Source organism: Dromiciops gliroides, chromosome 2 (assembly GCF_019393635.1).
Source record: "Dromiciops gliroides isolate mDroGli1 chromosome 2, mDroGli1.pri, whole genome shotgun sequence".
In the NCBI taxonomy this organism is placed as follows: Eukaryota; Metazoa; Chordata; class Mammalia; order Microbiotheria; family Microbiotheriidae; genus Dromiciops; species Dromiciops gliroides.
The window spans coordinates 307382584-307398418 of NC_057862.1; the positions used below are offsets into that span (position 1 = coordinate 307382584).

The following is a 15835-nucleotide window of genomic DNA, read 5'->3' on the forward strand; positions in this document are numbered from 1 at the left end:
AGTTTTTTGGTGTTTTTTTTCCCCCAGTAGAATGCTTCTTTTTTTGTCTTTAAATTTCCTGTTCCTTGAATATGCTTAGTTTTAGTACATTTGTAAAATTGAATTGTCTAAGTGATTCGGTAAATATTTACAAAGAATAAACTATCTACTATGTGCGTAGGATCAAGCCTCACTTTAGCTGGTGACTGCACTAGTATTGTTGGAGTACATGAAGATTTTAGAACAAATGTGAGCCAGGGGCTGAACTTTACTTGGTGCTGGAGGGAGAGTGGGAGGAGTGACTTAGAGGTGTGTTTAAGTGTAAGTGACCACAATAAGGATTTAGACCTTTAATGGGGAGATAGAGGGTTACTGCCTAATGATAGATAAGGAAGAGTCTGAAAATTGCAGTAAAGGAGCAAGAAGGATGCCAAGTGATTTAATGTCTCTAAGAAAAAGACACTTTCCCTTCAGGAAGTATCAGAAGATGGAAAGAATGTTGAGAAAGAAATCTAGGATGAAGGGATGTGTGCTCACAATAGAGGAAGCTGCTAAAGGCATGGTAGAAAGGGAGAGTAGAAATGAAGATAGGGCAAGTAGAACTGATAAGACTAAGCAGCTAGATTGTGGCTATCGGATGGTGAGAGAGGGGAGACTCAAGGACAGGTTGGTGGTACCCTCAGAAATACGAAGGTTTAGAGAAGTGAATTTGATAGCAAAGATATTGAATTACATATTGTACTTGTTGAGTTTGAAGTGTGACATGCATTTGGCTATAGATAGAGAAGTCATCTGTAAAAGAGATAATCATTAAACTCTGGGATCATCCAAAAGGTGTTGTAGAGCCCTGAGTAACTGAGAAGCAGTGAGATGACAGTGAGAACAAAGAGAAAGGAGCATGAGGAAAAACCCCAGGAGGAAAGGGTAATCAAGTGTTGAAGACTGAAATGGTCAAGAAAATTCTTTTGATTTGGTCTCAGAATAGCTTCAGTTGAGCTGTTTGTTTGCACACAAAGATTACAGTATAGCATCAGGAACACACATACAATTAAAATAGAATATAAAATAATCACAGTAGAGATACAGGCAAAGTATTCCTGAGGTCTGTGGGGAAGCTTTGGAAGTTTACCATATAAAAATAAGGATGTTAGGAAATGAGCCAATTTTCATGCCCCAGGTAGAGAATTGGAAAGTCATTTGCTTAACAGGGTGGACTACCACCCCCTCTCTCCATTCCTACCTTTTCATCAGGGTGGTCTCATTCTTTGCAGAGAACTTTGGGGGAACTTGTGGTTTCTAGAGGTTGGGAAAAAGAGGCAGAAGTGTGTGAAGGTTGAAATGAGAGGGGGAAATTTGGAATTATTTTTCATTGTAAATAAAACATGGAAATATTGGGTGAATGTTTGTTTTTCCCTTTAACGAGACTTTCTAATTGAGATAAGGTAATAAGAATGATTTATTCTAGGGCATGGAGTGTTTCTGATGTTTTGTGAAAGTCATCAAAATGTAACCTGTAAGATGCTATTTTTCATCTCTTCCACCTCCTATTATTAAAATGTTAGGAAGTTATAGCTTTTGGATTTCGATTAAAATTGTATTTGGCAGCCACGTTACATAGCTTTTAACAAAAACACAGCAGTTCTACTCAAGTTTCAAACAGTGAAGCCATTAATTATTCTCTTACACAGAAAAGTAACAAATTAAACCTTGTAATAAGGTTCTTTTGTAGTATGTAAGTGAATAAAATTAACAGGCTGTCACTACTCTGTACTGTTGCTTCAAGGAGTTAGAAATTATTAAAGTTGAACAACTTTTTCCCCCAATATTTTAGGGGTGTGTATATATTTGAAGCAAAAATCTTTAATGAGGATTTTGCATACCATGGTAAATAAAAATAAATATGAGAGGAAATTGCTTACTCTTGAAGTAGCTGGGTACTGTGGAAGGTGCTAGAAAATACACATAAGAGGTGCTTAAATGCTTATTGACTTTTATTTTTACCAAAAAGTCTTTCTAGACTGGATAGAAATTTCTATCATACTATCTATTGGGTTGTTTTTTTTTCTGGTGTGTTTATTCTGCCATCTTTTTCTTCTCTCCCCCCTTCTGGGGTATGGAATGTTTTGTTTATGTTTTGCTATAGTCATCCAAGTGTAACTCTTAAAAAAATGCTGTTTTTCACCTTTCCTACCTCCTATTATTAAAATGTGAGGTAAATAACTAGAGAAGTAAGTCCCTTCATGTGAGTTCTTTTCCTAGTTTCCACTTGTCATTCTATCCTCACTTAAAAGACTTATTAGTTTACTTCTTACTATCCTCAAGCTTTCCTCAAACTGCACTTCCCCTAAAGGTCCTTTTCTACTGGTGAGGAGAAGTAGTTATTTATTTTGTTAGGAAAACTGCCATACTAATCCTTCTAAAAACTTTTTTTATGCTGTTGGGTTTTTTTACTCATATTATTCCTTATTACGAAGCACAGTGAAGTGCAACTTTTTGACTTAAGACCTTTCACACTCTGACCCCTTTTTAGCCATCTTACTTCCTGCCTTCTTACTCGTCAGTAAGTTTTGTTCTTCCTTTCTTCCTCAGACAGCAGGTGCTACATAGATAGATAGATAGAGTGCTATACCTGGGGTTCAAAACACCTTAGTTCAAATCTAGTCTAAGAAATTTAATAGCTGTGTGACCATGGGCAGATTACTTAATCTCTGTCTTCCTCATTTCCCTCATGTAAAATGAGGGTAACAATAGTACTTGTCCCTAGGATTGTTGTGAGAATAACTTGTTATGATGTTGGTCGATATAAATGTATTATCATTATTATTCTTGGTATATTCTTTCTAAATCCTACCTATTAACAAACATCCCAAATTCTCCTTTGATCTATTCCTTTTCTCAAATTCAATAACAATATTCTGTACCACACTGTTTAGTATTTCCTTTTATGTGATTTTGTATTTGATAATTGTTGCAGGTATTATCAATGTCATTTCCAATTGTAAGCTCCCTGCGAACAGGAAACATCTTTCATTCCTTAAGAAACCTCTCCATAGCACCTAGTATAGTGTTAAGTACATAGTAGGCCAATGGGACTTCTTGATTCATTGAAAAACATTGAAATTACAAACAAAATTTGCACTGTACCTGAGAACCAATTTGTTGGATATTCAAAGTACAATGTAGTTTTGGTGATTGTGATTCTTTTTGCATACCCGTTAGCTGTTTTGTTCTGGCACATGGACAGCATGTTTTTTCCCTTCAGCTTAATCGCCCTCTTCTCTGCCAATTGCTAGTGTGGGTGGTGTAATCACTTTGTAGAAGTTCAAATTATATTTCTTAAATCAGTGTGTATGTGGGGATACTTAGTAAATAAGTATTGTTTTGATGTCACATTCTTCTAAATTGTTCTTATGTATTCAGATTCTTTTATTAGTTGTATCTCAATAAAGGAATGTTTTGAAATTAATCCTCAAATGATATGTGTAATTCTCACATTCTTAGTAGTGGTTTTGATAAACCATTTGATAAATATTGTTCATGGTATTTAAAACTGGTCCAAAAAAAAAAAGGCATGTCCATCCAAGCCTTTCCCCTCTGTATTGTTGATGAGTCAGGAAAACACTTTAATTGTATTTCAGTTTAAAAAATTAAAATAAATGTGGCATCTCAGATTACCAAAGTGGGCAAGGTAGTACTCTTAAGATTACTAATTTCATATATTCTTTTAAAATATTGGCCACTCAATATTAGAAAAGGAATTAAATGTTACACCTTTCCATGTGCAATAACCTTGCAATAACCAATCCTCTTGACTTAAAATAAACTTTTTTGTGTGTGTGTTACAGTTGAGTATGCTAAAGGAAGAAAGATAATAGATCCAGGTATTGTAGGGAGGTAGAAACTCTACTTTTGCATGTTTTTTTTTAAAGTTAGGATATTTAATTATTTGAAAGGGTAAAGTAGATCTTAGGCAATTCTTGAAACAATTTATCTTGTTCTTTATATATGTAATATCATTCACATTTAAACCTGAGCATAAATTGTTTGTATGACAGTTTTTATCATGCACTGTAATGTTTGCCAACTTTTAGGAGTGCTGCATCTAATGGAAAAGAAGTTGGAAGCATTTGCTATTAAACATTCAGTTACAGTAATGTATAAATCTCAGACTGGAAGTTTTAACATAACAATAAAACAGGCCCTAGATTTTGGGCCTCAGAGCATGTTTGTGTGTGATGCACATTGGCCTGGAGGGAGTATCCATAAGAAAAAGTGTTCTTCCCACTTCACAAAGTGGAGGAAAATAAATTGTTCCTGTATTTCCCCACATGTATTTTTTTTATCAAGAGAAAACAGACATGTTGATCAGATAAAAAAACACAAATTGCATTGTGACAAGGAACATGCATGGTACAATGGAAAGAGTGAGTCAGGGGCTTTAAAAGCAGAGGACCAGGTTCCTTCCAACCCTAACTGACAGCTTACATGCTACCTTTGTAACCTCAGTCAAGTCATTTAACCTCTCTGCATCTCTGTTTCTTTTTCTGTAATATGATACATATGACCTGAAATCTCTCCTCTAGATCTATGATTCTGTGATCACTCCTGATGTGTTATTTGTCCATCTGTTGCCTGAAACATAAGTGGCTTGCCAGGCAGGGAATGGTCATTAATTGCACGATGCACATAGGTTCCTTTCATCATTTTGGGAACCAAATGAAGGCTAAATATAGTGTTATATAAAAATATAGTTTAGTTCTCTACAAATATTTACTAAGACAAATCCAAAGCCTTGTCAAGGTAGATAATGGCCTATGACTACTTCAGTAAAGTCGTGTATCAGGAATATTCTTGGCTGAATCCTCTGTGTCTCAAGAACTAATCTTCTTTGGGACATTCACAATTTATATTTTCCAGGTGGATTCAGTTTTCCTATTCTTTATGGGTTTTGGGGTTCAGACAAATTTGATTTCCTTTTCTTGGATTGTACCATGGCAAGCAAGTTCTTAGTAGTAGAATTCCACAACAGTTTGCTAATTATTTATTGTAGCCCTTTTACAGTTGAGAACACTATCCCCCCACCCCCTTTTTTCTTAATCTACAAAGAGGGTTTGTTCTCTAAATCTTGTGGTCTAGTCCTCATAAGCTGAAGAGTATCTGTTTTTGACAAAGGGATTCCACTTTAGATATGATGGAATGGAACAATTCCCATATAATCTGCATTTTCACCAGAAGTTTAGAAACATAATTTGTTTTGAATTGTATTTTCTTTTGAAGGTTCATTGATCAAGCTCATATAGTCTATTACTGAATTCTTCCAGTAAGAATAGTTCTTATTGGTAACTTTAGGGCTTATGGGAAAATGGGGAAAACAGGTACCTAAGTAGTTTTGGAAGGTGGAGGTTGGGGGTGGGAAGGAGAAGAGAAGGGTAGGAGATTTGATGTGTCCATGAAACACGAAGTTAAAAAAAAAGAACTCTTTAATAAGAATTTTAGAGTAGTCCACAAAATAACATGCCTAAAGATTTTCTTACTTTAACAGCTTTTCATATTCCAACCCTACTCTACCCATTAACCTTGAAAAAATTTTCCCTTTTAGATACCAGATGTATCATTTTATATGATTTATATTTGACAGGGAAAGCATATTACCTAATTTTAAGTGAATCACTCTAGAGGATTTCAGAGTAGTGATTCTGAACATCTAAAAATTTAGCCTGGACTCTTAGAATTGAACCAGAATAATGACGTTTATAATAGATTCTTTTTAAAAGCAAATTACTTGACTGCCAGATAATATCACCAGCATTATATGAGTACTAGATGTGAAAAGTATGTGGAAAGTGTCAAGGTAGGTTAGAGTTCTGACTAATTAGATCCACATTATGGGTACTACTGTGTTCACTTGGTTAGGGAAGAGAAACTAGAAAATAGGGAGTATACTTAGAAGCAACAAAATGGCCTTTAGATGTTAAAATGACTCACATTTACATGGTACTTAAAGGTTTGCAAAATACTTTCTTCACAACCTTGTAAGGTTGTACTATAAGTATTAATTACTATCCCTATTTTGTTGATGAGAAAATGGCAGCTTTGAATAATTAAATGACTTGCCCATATATAGCTAATAATTGTCTGAGGTGACAATTGAAATCATGTCTCTTGAATCTGTTTGGCTTTCTTTTTAATAATAAAATTGCATTCATTTTTTCACATCTTCCTTCAGTAGAGTATGGTTTTCTTCCTAATTCTCTGTGTAATGAGTGAAATCATTTGAGTTCACAACTTGAATCTCCACCAGCAGTTTAAACCCAGTGGCTAAATCAGTAATCATTTCCTTTGGGTGGTCTACATCTTCACCTTGTTCTCCATGTCCAAGAAGGAGAAAACAAGAGGAAACTAGTCTTAACGTAAATCAGATTCCGATTGACCTTAGAAGGAACTATGGTGTTAACATGAGGAGCTTCAAAGAAGAGACTGGGGTAGCTTCCTTCACTGTTAGAGTTGCCTGGGCCCTTTCATCTTTTTGAAGTCCTTACCAACTCGAATAAAATCAAAGGATTGTATGTTGATATAATAATACAGCTAGGACTCTGACCTCCTTGAGGGCAGAGACTTTCTTTCTATGCTCAGTGCCTAGGACCTGGAACGTAGAGGTTGTTGGAAAGGATTGTGATTTTTATTTGTGTATTTTCTATATTACACAGTTCCATGAAGTTTGTCTCAATAGATTCTGTTGGATCCTAATAATATGCATTTCTAATAAATTGGCAGACCTATCAAGAGTTTTTTGTAGAAATGAATTTTTAAAAAATATTGAACTCTAGAAAGTTTTTTTTTCCAGTTCAAATTATAAGCTTTAAGGATAAAATATAAGAATTTTCTAATTGTGAATGGGGTACAGAATACATTGTTAGGATTTAGGACATTATACACCTTTCCATGTTCTTGATGAATTTACCTACTTGATACCATATCTTAGTGCAATATCCTTAATTTTGTTGTTTTTGTTTTAAGTTGTAAAACCTGTAGTTGGGGGGAAAGCAAATAAGAAAACACTAAGTATATGCTGGTAAAGGTGTAACAACTGACCCTCCAGGGCAGGAGAAAACAGGCATGATACATTACTGTACATTAACATTTTCTCCATCACAATAAACAAAAAGGCAAATCAAGCCCTGATTTGTAGCCTTTGCTGATTTCTGAGGGGTAAATTCTAATGAAAATTCAACACAGGATGGTTTGAATTGGCTCCTGAACACACCTGGAAAACACTTAGGTATAAGTTTGAATTCTATTTTATGATTGGGGGAGGGTGCTGACCAGGGTACTCACTGAAGACTGTGTTCTGCCCTGCACACCAACCCAGGGTTGGGACTTGGGAGGGTGGGGTGTTGGCAGGGTGGGGATGGAGAGAAATGTCATGAGTTGAGGGCTGTAGTCTTCTGCTCCCTGCACTGATGGAGACAGTTAGGGTGAGATTTACAGTTGTCTCTGTTTATAGAGTGTGGTTAAGGTAATTGGTTTGAGGCTGTTGCTCTTTTATTTTTTTCTTTCCCTTTAGATGGTTTCACAGCTCTTTAACACCTACTTCAGGAAGGGGAAAGAATTATGAAATTTCAGTTAATCAATTACTGCTGCTCTCCCTTAGCAGTTTTTATAGTAGATGGTCATGTGAAGCAAGAAGATGAAACCACTGCTTCAGAGACATTTTAGGCCATCTGATTTTTCATTTATGTTTTTTCCTATCTCTTTTATAAAGATAATTGTAGTGCATTTTGTCTCTGTAAGGGAGGATTGAGTACCCAGCTGGTTAGATATATTTAAAGAAAGAAAGGAAAATCACTCTTAAGCAAGCCTGGTAGAGATTTTTTATAAATTTGAGTGGGAACCTGAGAATGCTGCAGGATCCTGGCAAATTAATTAAAGTGAGAGATAAAGAAGTCAGATGTAGTTATTACATAGGTTTTTTTCAAGATCAAACTGATTGTAGTAGATAAAATAAATTATTTTCTAATAAGCTTTGATATTAATTTTCTAAAGTGGAATGCTTTTGAGACTTCCCTTTTATGATTAACTTGAAAATAGAAATAGAAATTAACGCAACTTGTTGTATGTCTTGTTACTGTCTGCACTGATAGAACTGTTGCTCCAGTCCCTAAGATAGAAACTCTGTCTCATTATCATTAGCCCATTAGTATCATCACAAGCTCAAAGGAGCCCCTTTATCTGATCCTTCAATGCTACTAAATGAAAGGGAAGCATGCCCTTTTCTCTCCATTTGGCCAGTACTAGTGTCTGAGAACAGTGTATGTTGTATGACAGGCATAAGGTCACTTTAGTTTGGGGCTGAGTCTCTGCTGTTTTAAGAAGGTCTAGTCAAACCAGCAGTATATAACATATATAGCAAATAACCATTCATGAGAATCTTCCCTAGACTTGCTTGTCATTTTAACTTTGTCTTGGGTAAAGGTTGTTAACCATTAGTCATTCATCCAACTGCCAAGCTTGAATAGTCTATGAAGATTTGGACAATTTTTTGTTGTTTTTGTCAATGCAGTTATAACAGCATAACGGTAATTTCCCCTCTTTTTCTGTGTAGTCTTCTAGTAGTTAGTTATAGAGGTGTTTAAATTTAGTGCAGCTACTTTAAAAATTAAGTAAAATTATCAAATGGCCCCCTTGTGAGGGGTCAGAACACCACAATACAACTCTTTATTTTATGTTATGGTAACTTTCATGATTGATATTTTGGAAAGGAAAGGTTAAAAAAAAAGAGGCATTCAGTCTTACAGTATACACAATTTTAATAGCAAAACTTTCCTGTACACTGTACTTTATTGTTCCCTTACTCCCCAAGCCCTCCCTTCCCCTGCTCCCTCACCCCAGGTTATAGCCCTCCTATCCCACCCATACCCCCAAAATGGCTCTCAAAGGTGATTTGAACACAATGCATTTGGGCTGCACTTTTGAGTCTCCAGGTTCATTGTTGATAGAAAAAAAATTACTATAGCATTCCTTATATGTGGATTTTTATCACTAAGGGAAAAAAAGATTAGTTGAAAAGAGTAGCAGATGGAGCTTTTTAGATGTTTGCATCTTCAATACGAAAGCTTAAACAGTCATTTTTATATTTGGTATGGCCTTATTAGATCATGAGTTTGCCTCTGGTTATATAGATGTGAATTATTTGTCCAGCTCTCTGTGCCTTACCTCTCAAGAAGCTGCTTATCGAATAAGATATGAAAACTAGCCCAAAGTAGATTCTCCAAAATGGCCTTTAACTGTATTGCTATGTTAGGAAAATGATAACAGCTAGGAGCTTTATACTTTATATAGGTTCAGAGATGTAATAAAGCTTGTGTGATCACTATTCTTAGTCTCAGATAGCAAGTATGCCTTAAAAATTGCATTCTCAGTAGTTTTAAATTTTAGATTTAATACCTCAGTGCTTCAACAGGGGAGTCTTATTGGAAGGATCCAGGAAAGACTCAAAAAGCCTAAGGCCTACATGGCCTTAGAGTAAGCAGATGGGTTTTCATAATTATTGAAATTGAGAGATTTAATCAATTTCCTATTCATTAAACTGGCGCAAAAATTAACTTAGGCACAGTAGGAAATTATGAATGTTAGTACAGATTTCTGGCTTAGAAAACAAGTATCTTTTTGCTTTCAATTGTTGGCAGTGGGTGCTCTCTCTAGCTCAGCTTTATGAATTTGTAAATTTACTGGCCTTTTTTCCTTTTCAATAAAGTGATTGAAATCCCATGCAAGCTCAAGCTCTCAGAAGCTCAAGCAATGTATATAAATGGTTGTAAACTGGTTCCTGGTACTAGGTGGGCATAACATCATATCATGGGTTTGATTCTGTTTTTAGTGACTGTGTAGTAAAAATGATATAAAACTTTGTGTGTGTGTGTGTGTGTGTGTGTGTGTGTGTGTGTGTGTGTGGGAGTGGAAATTAACATAAATTCATTTGATTTCAATTAACAAAATACCGAGCTGTTGTATGACAATAGCCAGTTTGTGAAGAGAGAGAGCACAGATGAATAATAACCTAATCTCTGCTGCTGAAGCATAAAGAGATCAAAATTAAATAGATTCATGTCTTCTGTGGGTTACAGGGAAAGGAAGGTGCCTCATTAGTGAAAAAGGAAAATAGGTGTTTGGTTTGGCTATTCACATTCTCTCCATGCATGCCAAAAGGCAGAGAAGATCAATCATTTTTATCTTTTTAAGATCCACTTGAAAAGTCTCTCTTGGTGGTCTTTGCACATCCTATTCCTCAGAGGTTACAGAGCCAGCTTTTTCCTTTCAGTTCTCAGAATTTTACCTGTGGATAGCTCATTTTCTTTCTGTGTCTTGTGGGACTTCTGTGCTGTTTCTTAAGAAAAAATCAGTTTAAACTACCTGCTAATTTGTGATTAAAATTTTTACAAATAGTCCTGTTACTCATCACCATCCAAGAAGCCTTCATTATGCCTAGAGCAACTCTTGTCATGATCAGAAATAACAAAACAACCGTGGTTGCCCCTTAGGTACAGAGCTGGATATTAGTGTGCTGGAGCTAGTTATTTTATCCAGTCAGGTTCTGATCCTGCTTTTGGGACCAGTGTTTCCTTTTGTATATCTTGTAAAATCAGTTTCTGCACTTGCACAGGCAAACACAGTATATAGTTTAACAAGAAATGAGGGTGATGTCTGCCTGCTGCACATCGGTTGAACAGGACATAAGCTTAGGAGTAAAAAAAATATGGCTTTACCATAACGTACCTTTCTAAAAGGCAATTATATTATACCATAATTAATAATATTCTTGTTCCTTTAGTGACTTAGAAAAAATTGTAGGGGAGGGGGAAAGAGAGAGGTGTATACACCTATCTTGCTCCAGAAGGCCGTAATGGTTAAACATAGTACAATGCCATGGGACAGTATAGTCTGATATTCCATTTTCCTAATAGGAAAGACTGTCCTCATTGAAGAATATTATTCCTGTAAACAACATAATCGAAGAACAAAAAGGAAACTTTTGGGTGGGTTGGGAGAGAGGGTCAGGGCATTTGTGTATATACCATTTTTCAGACAGCAAATAACGCCAGTGGTTTAAAAAAATACACACTTTTCAATCAAGTCAGTGATTTGATCCTAAAGTCACATGTGGTTATAGACACATTATATCTTGTTTATGAGGAAATGTTAAAATATGAATTTGGAATTGGCCTCTGAAATCCAAGTTTCCTACCAATTGCTTTTTATCAAAACTGAAATTAAAACAACAATAGTTAGGTGAGTCTTTTCTGTCTGAAAAGTTTGACATTAGCTCCCAGTAATCACTAAATTATTTAAAACTATATTAACACGCTGAATTATTGGATTATTCTTTTAAAAAAAAACCATTTCAGCTATGTGTATGGAAATCTAATGGTCTGATACTATTGTATCTGACACACCAATGCATATCGGTACATATAACTGTCCATATGCACCCTACTTTTGCTTGCTTTAGTTAACTTTACTTAACCTGGTTTGTTTTGAACCATTCAAAATTCTATAATGTTTGAATTTTCATTGCCTCACACCAATGGTACCAAGGCACTACTATGTGACCACATAGACATATATATTTTTTTTCCTGACAAGTTATTTTTAAGTAGCACTCACCTTTATTTTAATTTTCAGAATGCTTTGTTTTTAAATTAGTCTTTTTTCCTTTTTTTTTTTTTTAAATTTCATTCTTGAGCATAAAACTCAGTATTTTAAAGAAGTGATTTTGGTAGTCAATTTGTATTCTGGCATGTCTTTCTAGCCAGTTATTTAAAATGTTTTTTAAAGATTGAAAAATAGACAAAAGGAAGGTATAGAGTTTAAACCCCTCTTGGGACAAGTGGTCATAACAGCATTATGTGAATTAGTCTTCTGGCTGGATTAAGAATGTCATGGGATTATGGCATTGACTCATTTGTGGATTTCCCCCCTCATTATAGCTCCCTCCCTCAGTTAACCTTGGTTTTCCATTTACACTTACATGTAAGGTTGAGTACATTAGTATTGAAATGCCACTTTACCACTCCACTTTAAGTAATTGTCTAAATTTCACAAAAAGATTTATAAAAGTCAAACCAGAGACCTAATGATTTGATGTAATTATTTGGTATTGATTTAACTGTAATGAGACCATTTCATAATCAGTTGAATTCTTTCTTTAAGCATCTGAACCAAGCCCATTCAAATTATATAAAGTGTTTGGAATTTGTAATGTGAGCTTTGACATATACCTACTAACCTAGGCAATGACTGGATAGACTTGGGCAAATAGGCTTTTAAATGGGCCATTTCTCATTATATGCAAAATTCCACTTAGATGTGACTGTTGATTATAGATCTGAGTCAGTATCAAATTATAATCACATATGAAATCTTTCATTAAGTCTTCCTTTATAGTTAGTTAGTCAGCTGTAATACATGGGATCAGATAGCCACAGTGGAACAGATTATGATCTGTATTCTTTCATGCTCACTTCTTTCTTTCCAGACTGTTTTCAATAGAAAAAAGTAGCACATTGGAGACTTTATAGTATAAATGTTTACACATGATGGTATAATTACATAACATGAAACATCTTACATTATTTTGAAGTGAGCATTTCATCGATTTCCAAATAGGAGTGCAAAGTAATGTAATCATTGCTTCTTTTAACACTTAAAATATGGTTCCATTTAAAAAATAAAAATAAAAAATACTTCACCACTTCAAAAACTATGTCTCCACTTGTTTTGGAAAATTAGGCTTAATGTCACCATTTGTAAAAATTAGTTATATATTTAGCCCCCTACAATTTAAAATAGGTTACTTATCTGATGTAATTTTTGATGACTTGTAGGAATTATACTTCACATTCTTTATATGGCAGCTGCTGACACTTGCACTGTCCATAACCATTAATGATGATGAAGGGTCCTTCATGGGTGGGTTCATATTCATTATATGGTCCTTGGTCTGACATATTTGACATATGGAGTCGTGTTTGGGATCGGAGTTGCCTGTGGTTCTGAATCATTGAGCACTGCCTAATTCTTCTTAAAGTAGGAGGGCAGCATTTCCTGGAGATGAACACTATAAAAATAATAAAAAAGAAAGAAAACAATAAAGCCATTGTTCCTGTAATTACCCGCTGAGTGAAGATGGCATTGTCTGGTTCAGGAAAGTGTTCATCAGTAGTAACTGCTATGCCTGCAGTAGTTGGGATTTCTTTGTCTCCCACATGGTAACTTGATGAGCTTATTCTTTTTGTGTATTCAGTGGTTGGATCTTTATAACTTGTAGCCATGGCAGTGACAGTAGTTGATAAATTCCAGCAAAGCTGAAATCCATAAACTGCATCTAGAATATCCTCTCCCTGGGTGTGGTCTGGACTGTGGCACAGTATTGAGTGCTCCCACCGACCTTGGAAGCCACTCAACCATGTGGCCAGTGCACATATTTTGGGGCTGCATTCCCACAGATTGCCAGAGAGGCCAACTGTAGTTAAGGATCTGAGAGAATTTAAGATCTTGGAATCCAGGCTGTGTAGCTTGTTGTTATCCATTAGAAGTATTTTAAGATTAGGCATGGTCTCAAACACTGTGAAATCGATGGCTTTGATTTCATTTCCAGTCAAATCAAGCTTTTCTATGGTGCCCCAGGTCCACTCCATCCCACATGTCAAGTTGCTAATTTTGTTCCACTGTAAGAAGAGTGTGTGCAGACTGCTTAGCCGTAGGAAATGAGCAAAATTAATCTTTGTCAGCTGGTTGTGCTCTAGGTGAAGCTCTCTCAGTTTGATTAATCCTGCAAATCCATTGCGAGCCAAACTTCGCAAACGATTTGTGCTCAAATCCAGAAACTCCAGACTACGACAGTCCCAGAAAAGGCGAACAGGAATGGTCCGCAGGGAATTGGAACGCAAATGTAAGGTTTGCAGCTTCCGAAGGCCATAGAACAATTCTGGATGCAGAGATGATAACTGATTAAAAGACAGGTCCAAATTTTGCAGGTTAAGCAGTTGACTAAAAGTTGTGTTTGGCAAGTAAGAGATTTTGTTGGAACTTAGGATTAATTCCTTAAGTTTATAGAGTCCTTGAAAAGAATCTTCTTTAACTGTTGAAATTTGATTATGGTCTAAGTGGAGCCAAGTAAGTTGACTGAAGCTTGCAAATTGATCCCTTTCAAGTTCAGAAATGTGATTGTGCCTCAGTGACAAACCTAGAGAGCCCTTGTCAGTGTTGTTTGGCACTGAGTGAAACCCCTGAGAGTCACAGTAAAAGAGCAGCTTCTCGCAGCGGCATTTTGGTGGACAAGCCATGCCCAAGGCAGGCAGCATTTTTAAAACCACACTCATTGCATATAGCGCTGCCAGCATAGGAGCCCCTAATGGCCACTTGAAATGCAAGCCTGCAGAATATAATTTAAGGAAACAACAAGATAGGATATTTTTCATCAGATCATATGGACCACAAAAGATAAGCACAACATCATGGTGAAAGCACATAACTTACTGCTCATGCATTGCAGAAAAGCTAATCTTCACACACTAAAACGAAACTTATCCTTTAAGAAAGATGGCTAAGGTAGCCCCTATAACCAGCCTTGCTATTTGAAAATAGCAAATCCCAAAATATATCTGAATGGTTACATTTTTAACTCACTGGCTTTTTAAAAAAAGAATGCTCACTGCCTAAGATTTATAAATGCATGAACTTACCCATTCTTTTGAGCACATTGGAGGTTGCATTCAGTCGTAGACTCAAAGCAGTGAGTCTGAAAAGGGCTCGAACATGCAGTCGCCTTTGAATAATTGACTCTTCTTCAGTATCCTGGGATATCAGGGTAAAATTGAATCCACCAGGCTTCTCCCCCCCTTAGGATATTCCTTTTGAATTCATTGGCTTGATTTTCTATGACAGCTCCGTAATTCTTGAATCAGTACTGAATATAAGTTTTATTTTTCTCCTCCTGCGTCTGTTCGGCTGTTTAATTGAAGCTTTGGTCTTCCTTTTGCACAGCTGTTAGTTCTCTTAGTCTTAACTTGTTGATGGCAGATGGGTAGCTTATTGCAGCGAGAAGCTCCTGTAGTAGCATGAGTGCATTTACTGAAAAGCTTTTCCGAGAAACGGTACAAGAATGGATTTGCTTATGTGCTGCGACCACACAGAACTGTATATAGGCTGACGTCACATGGTGACGTCTCTTTTGTTTGGGTTTTCCAGAAGCTTTACTGTTATAAAGCATTGTGCTGCATATTGTGATCATGCAAGATCCCTAATACTTTTTTTTTTTAAAGGAAAGAATGGGGTGGGGTTGGGTTTTTTTTTGGAGGGGGGGGTGATGGCGGTAGGGATTACTCCCAGTAGAAAAATATGTTGTATTCCCTTAGTATAGGAAATAGGAGCGAGTCTTATGATAAAGGCAGCATTCATGAAGGCCACAAGCTGTGAGCTGAAATAACAAAGTGATGATTTTTAATGCTTACTAAAGCCAGTATTAGCATCCTCTGCATAAAAAGATAGCTTTAATGGGAATGAGCCTGCACAATTTGTGTAGTAATAGGGAGGAATTCAGACCATTCAAGGTAGTAACTACTATTTTATTTTTCTGAACCTCAGTCCTGTTGTCATACTTTGAAATTAAAAGTATAAAATAATTTGTCTTAATATCTTTAGTAAGTTAGGTGGGCAAGTTTCACTGTTGAGTCCTTCAAATTTTCGAAATTCTTATCTAAAAATAAAGGATAACAAAAGCAATTTGCTAAAAATAAAACTTTTTATTACTTTGATACTTGAGATTTGGGAGAGAACTTTTCCTTTAGCAAAGTTGGTT

General features: G+C 35.9%; 2 protein-coding genes across 2 annotated transcripts in view; one reads left to right on the forward strand and one right to left on the reverse strand.

The window, feature by feature from the left end:
- CTNNA1 (catenin alpha 1) overlaps positions 1-15835 on the forward strand; it is a 134729-nt gene that overhangs the window by 52311 nt on the left and 66583 nt on the right.
- On the reverse strand, positions 8753-14869 carry LRRTM2 (leucine rich repeat transmembrane neuronal 2). The gene is made up of 2 exons (XM_043985394.1): positions 14721-14869; positions 8753-14410 (listed from the first exon to the last, which is right to left on the reverse strand). Exons 1-2 carry the CDS (start codon positions 14722-14724, stop codon positions 12864-12866), a joined length of 1551 nt encoding a protein of 516 aa, XP_043841329.1. The 5' UTR covers positions 14725-14869; the 3' UTR covers positions 8753-12863.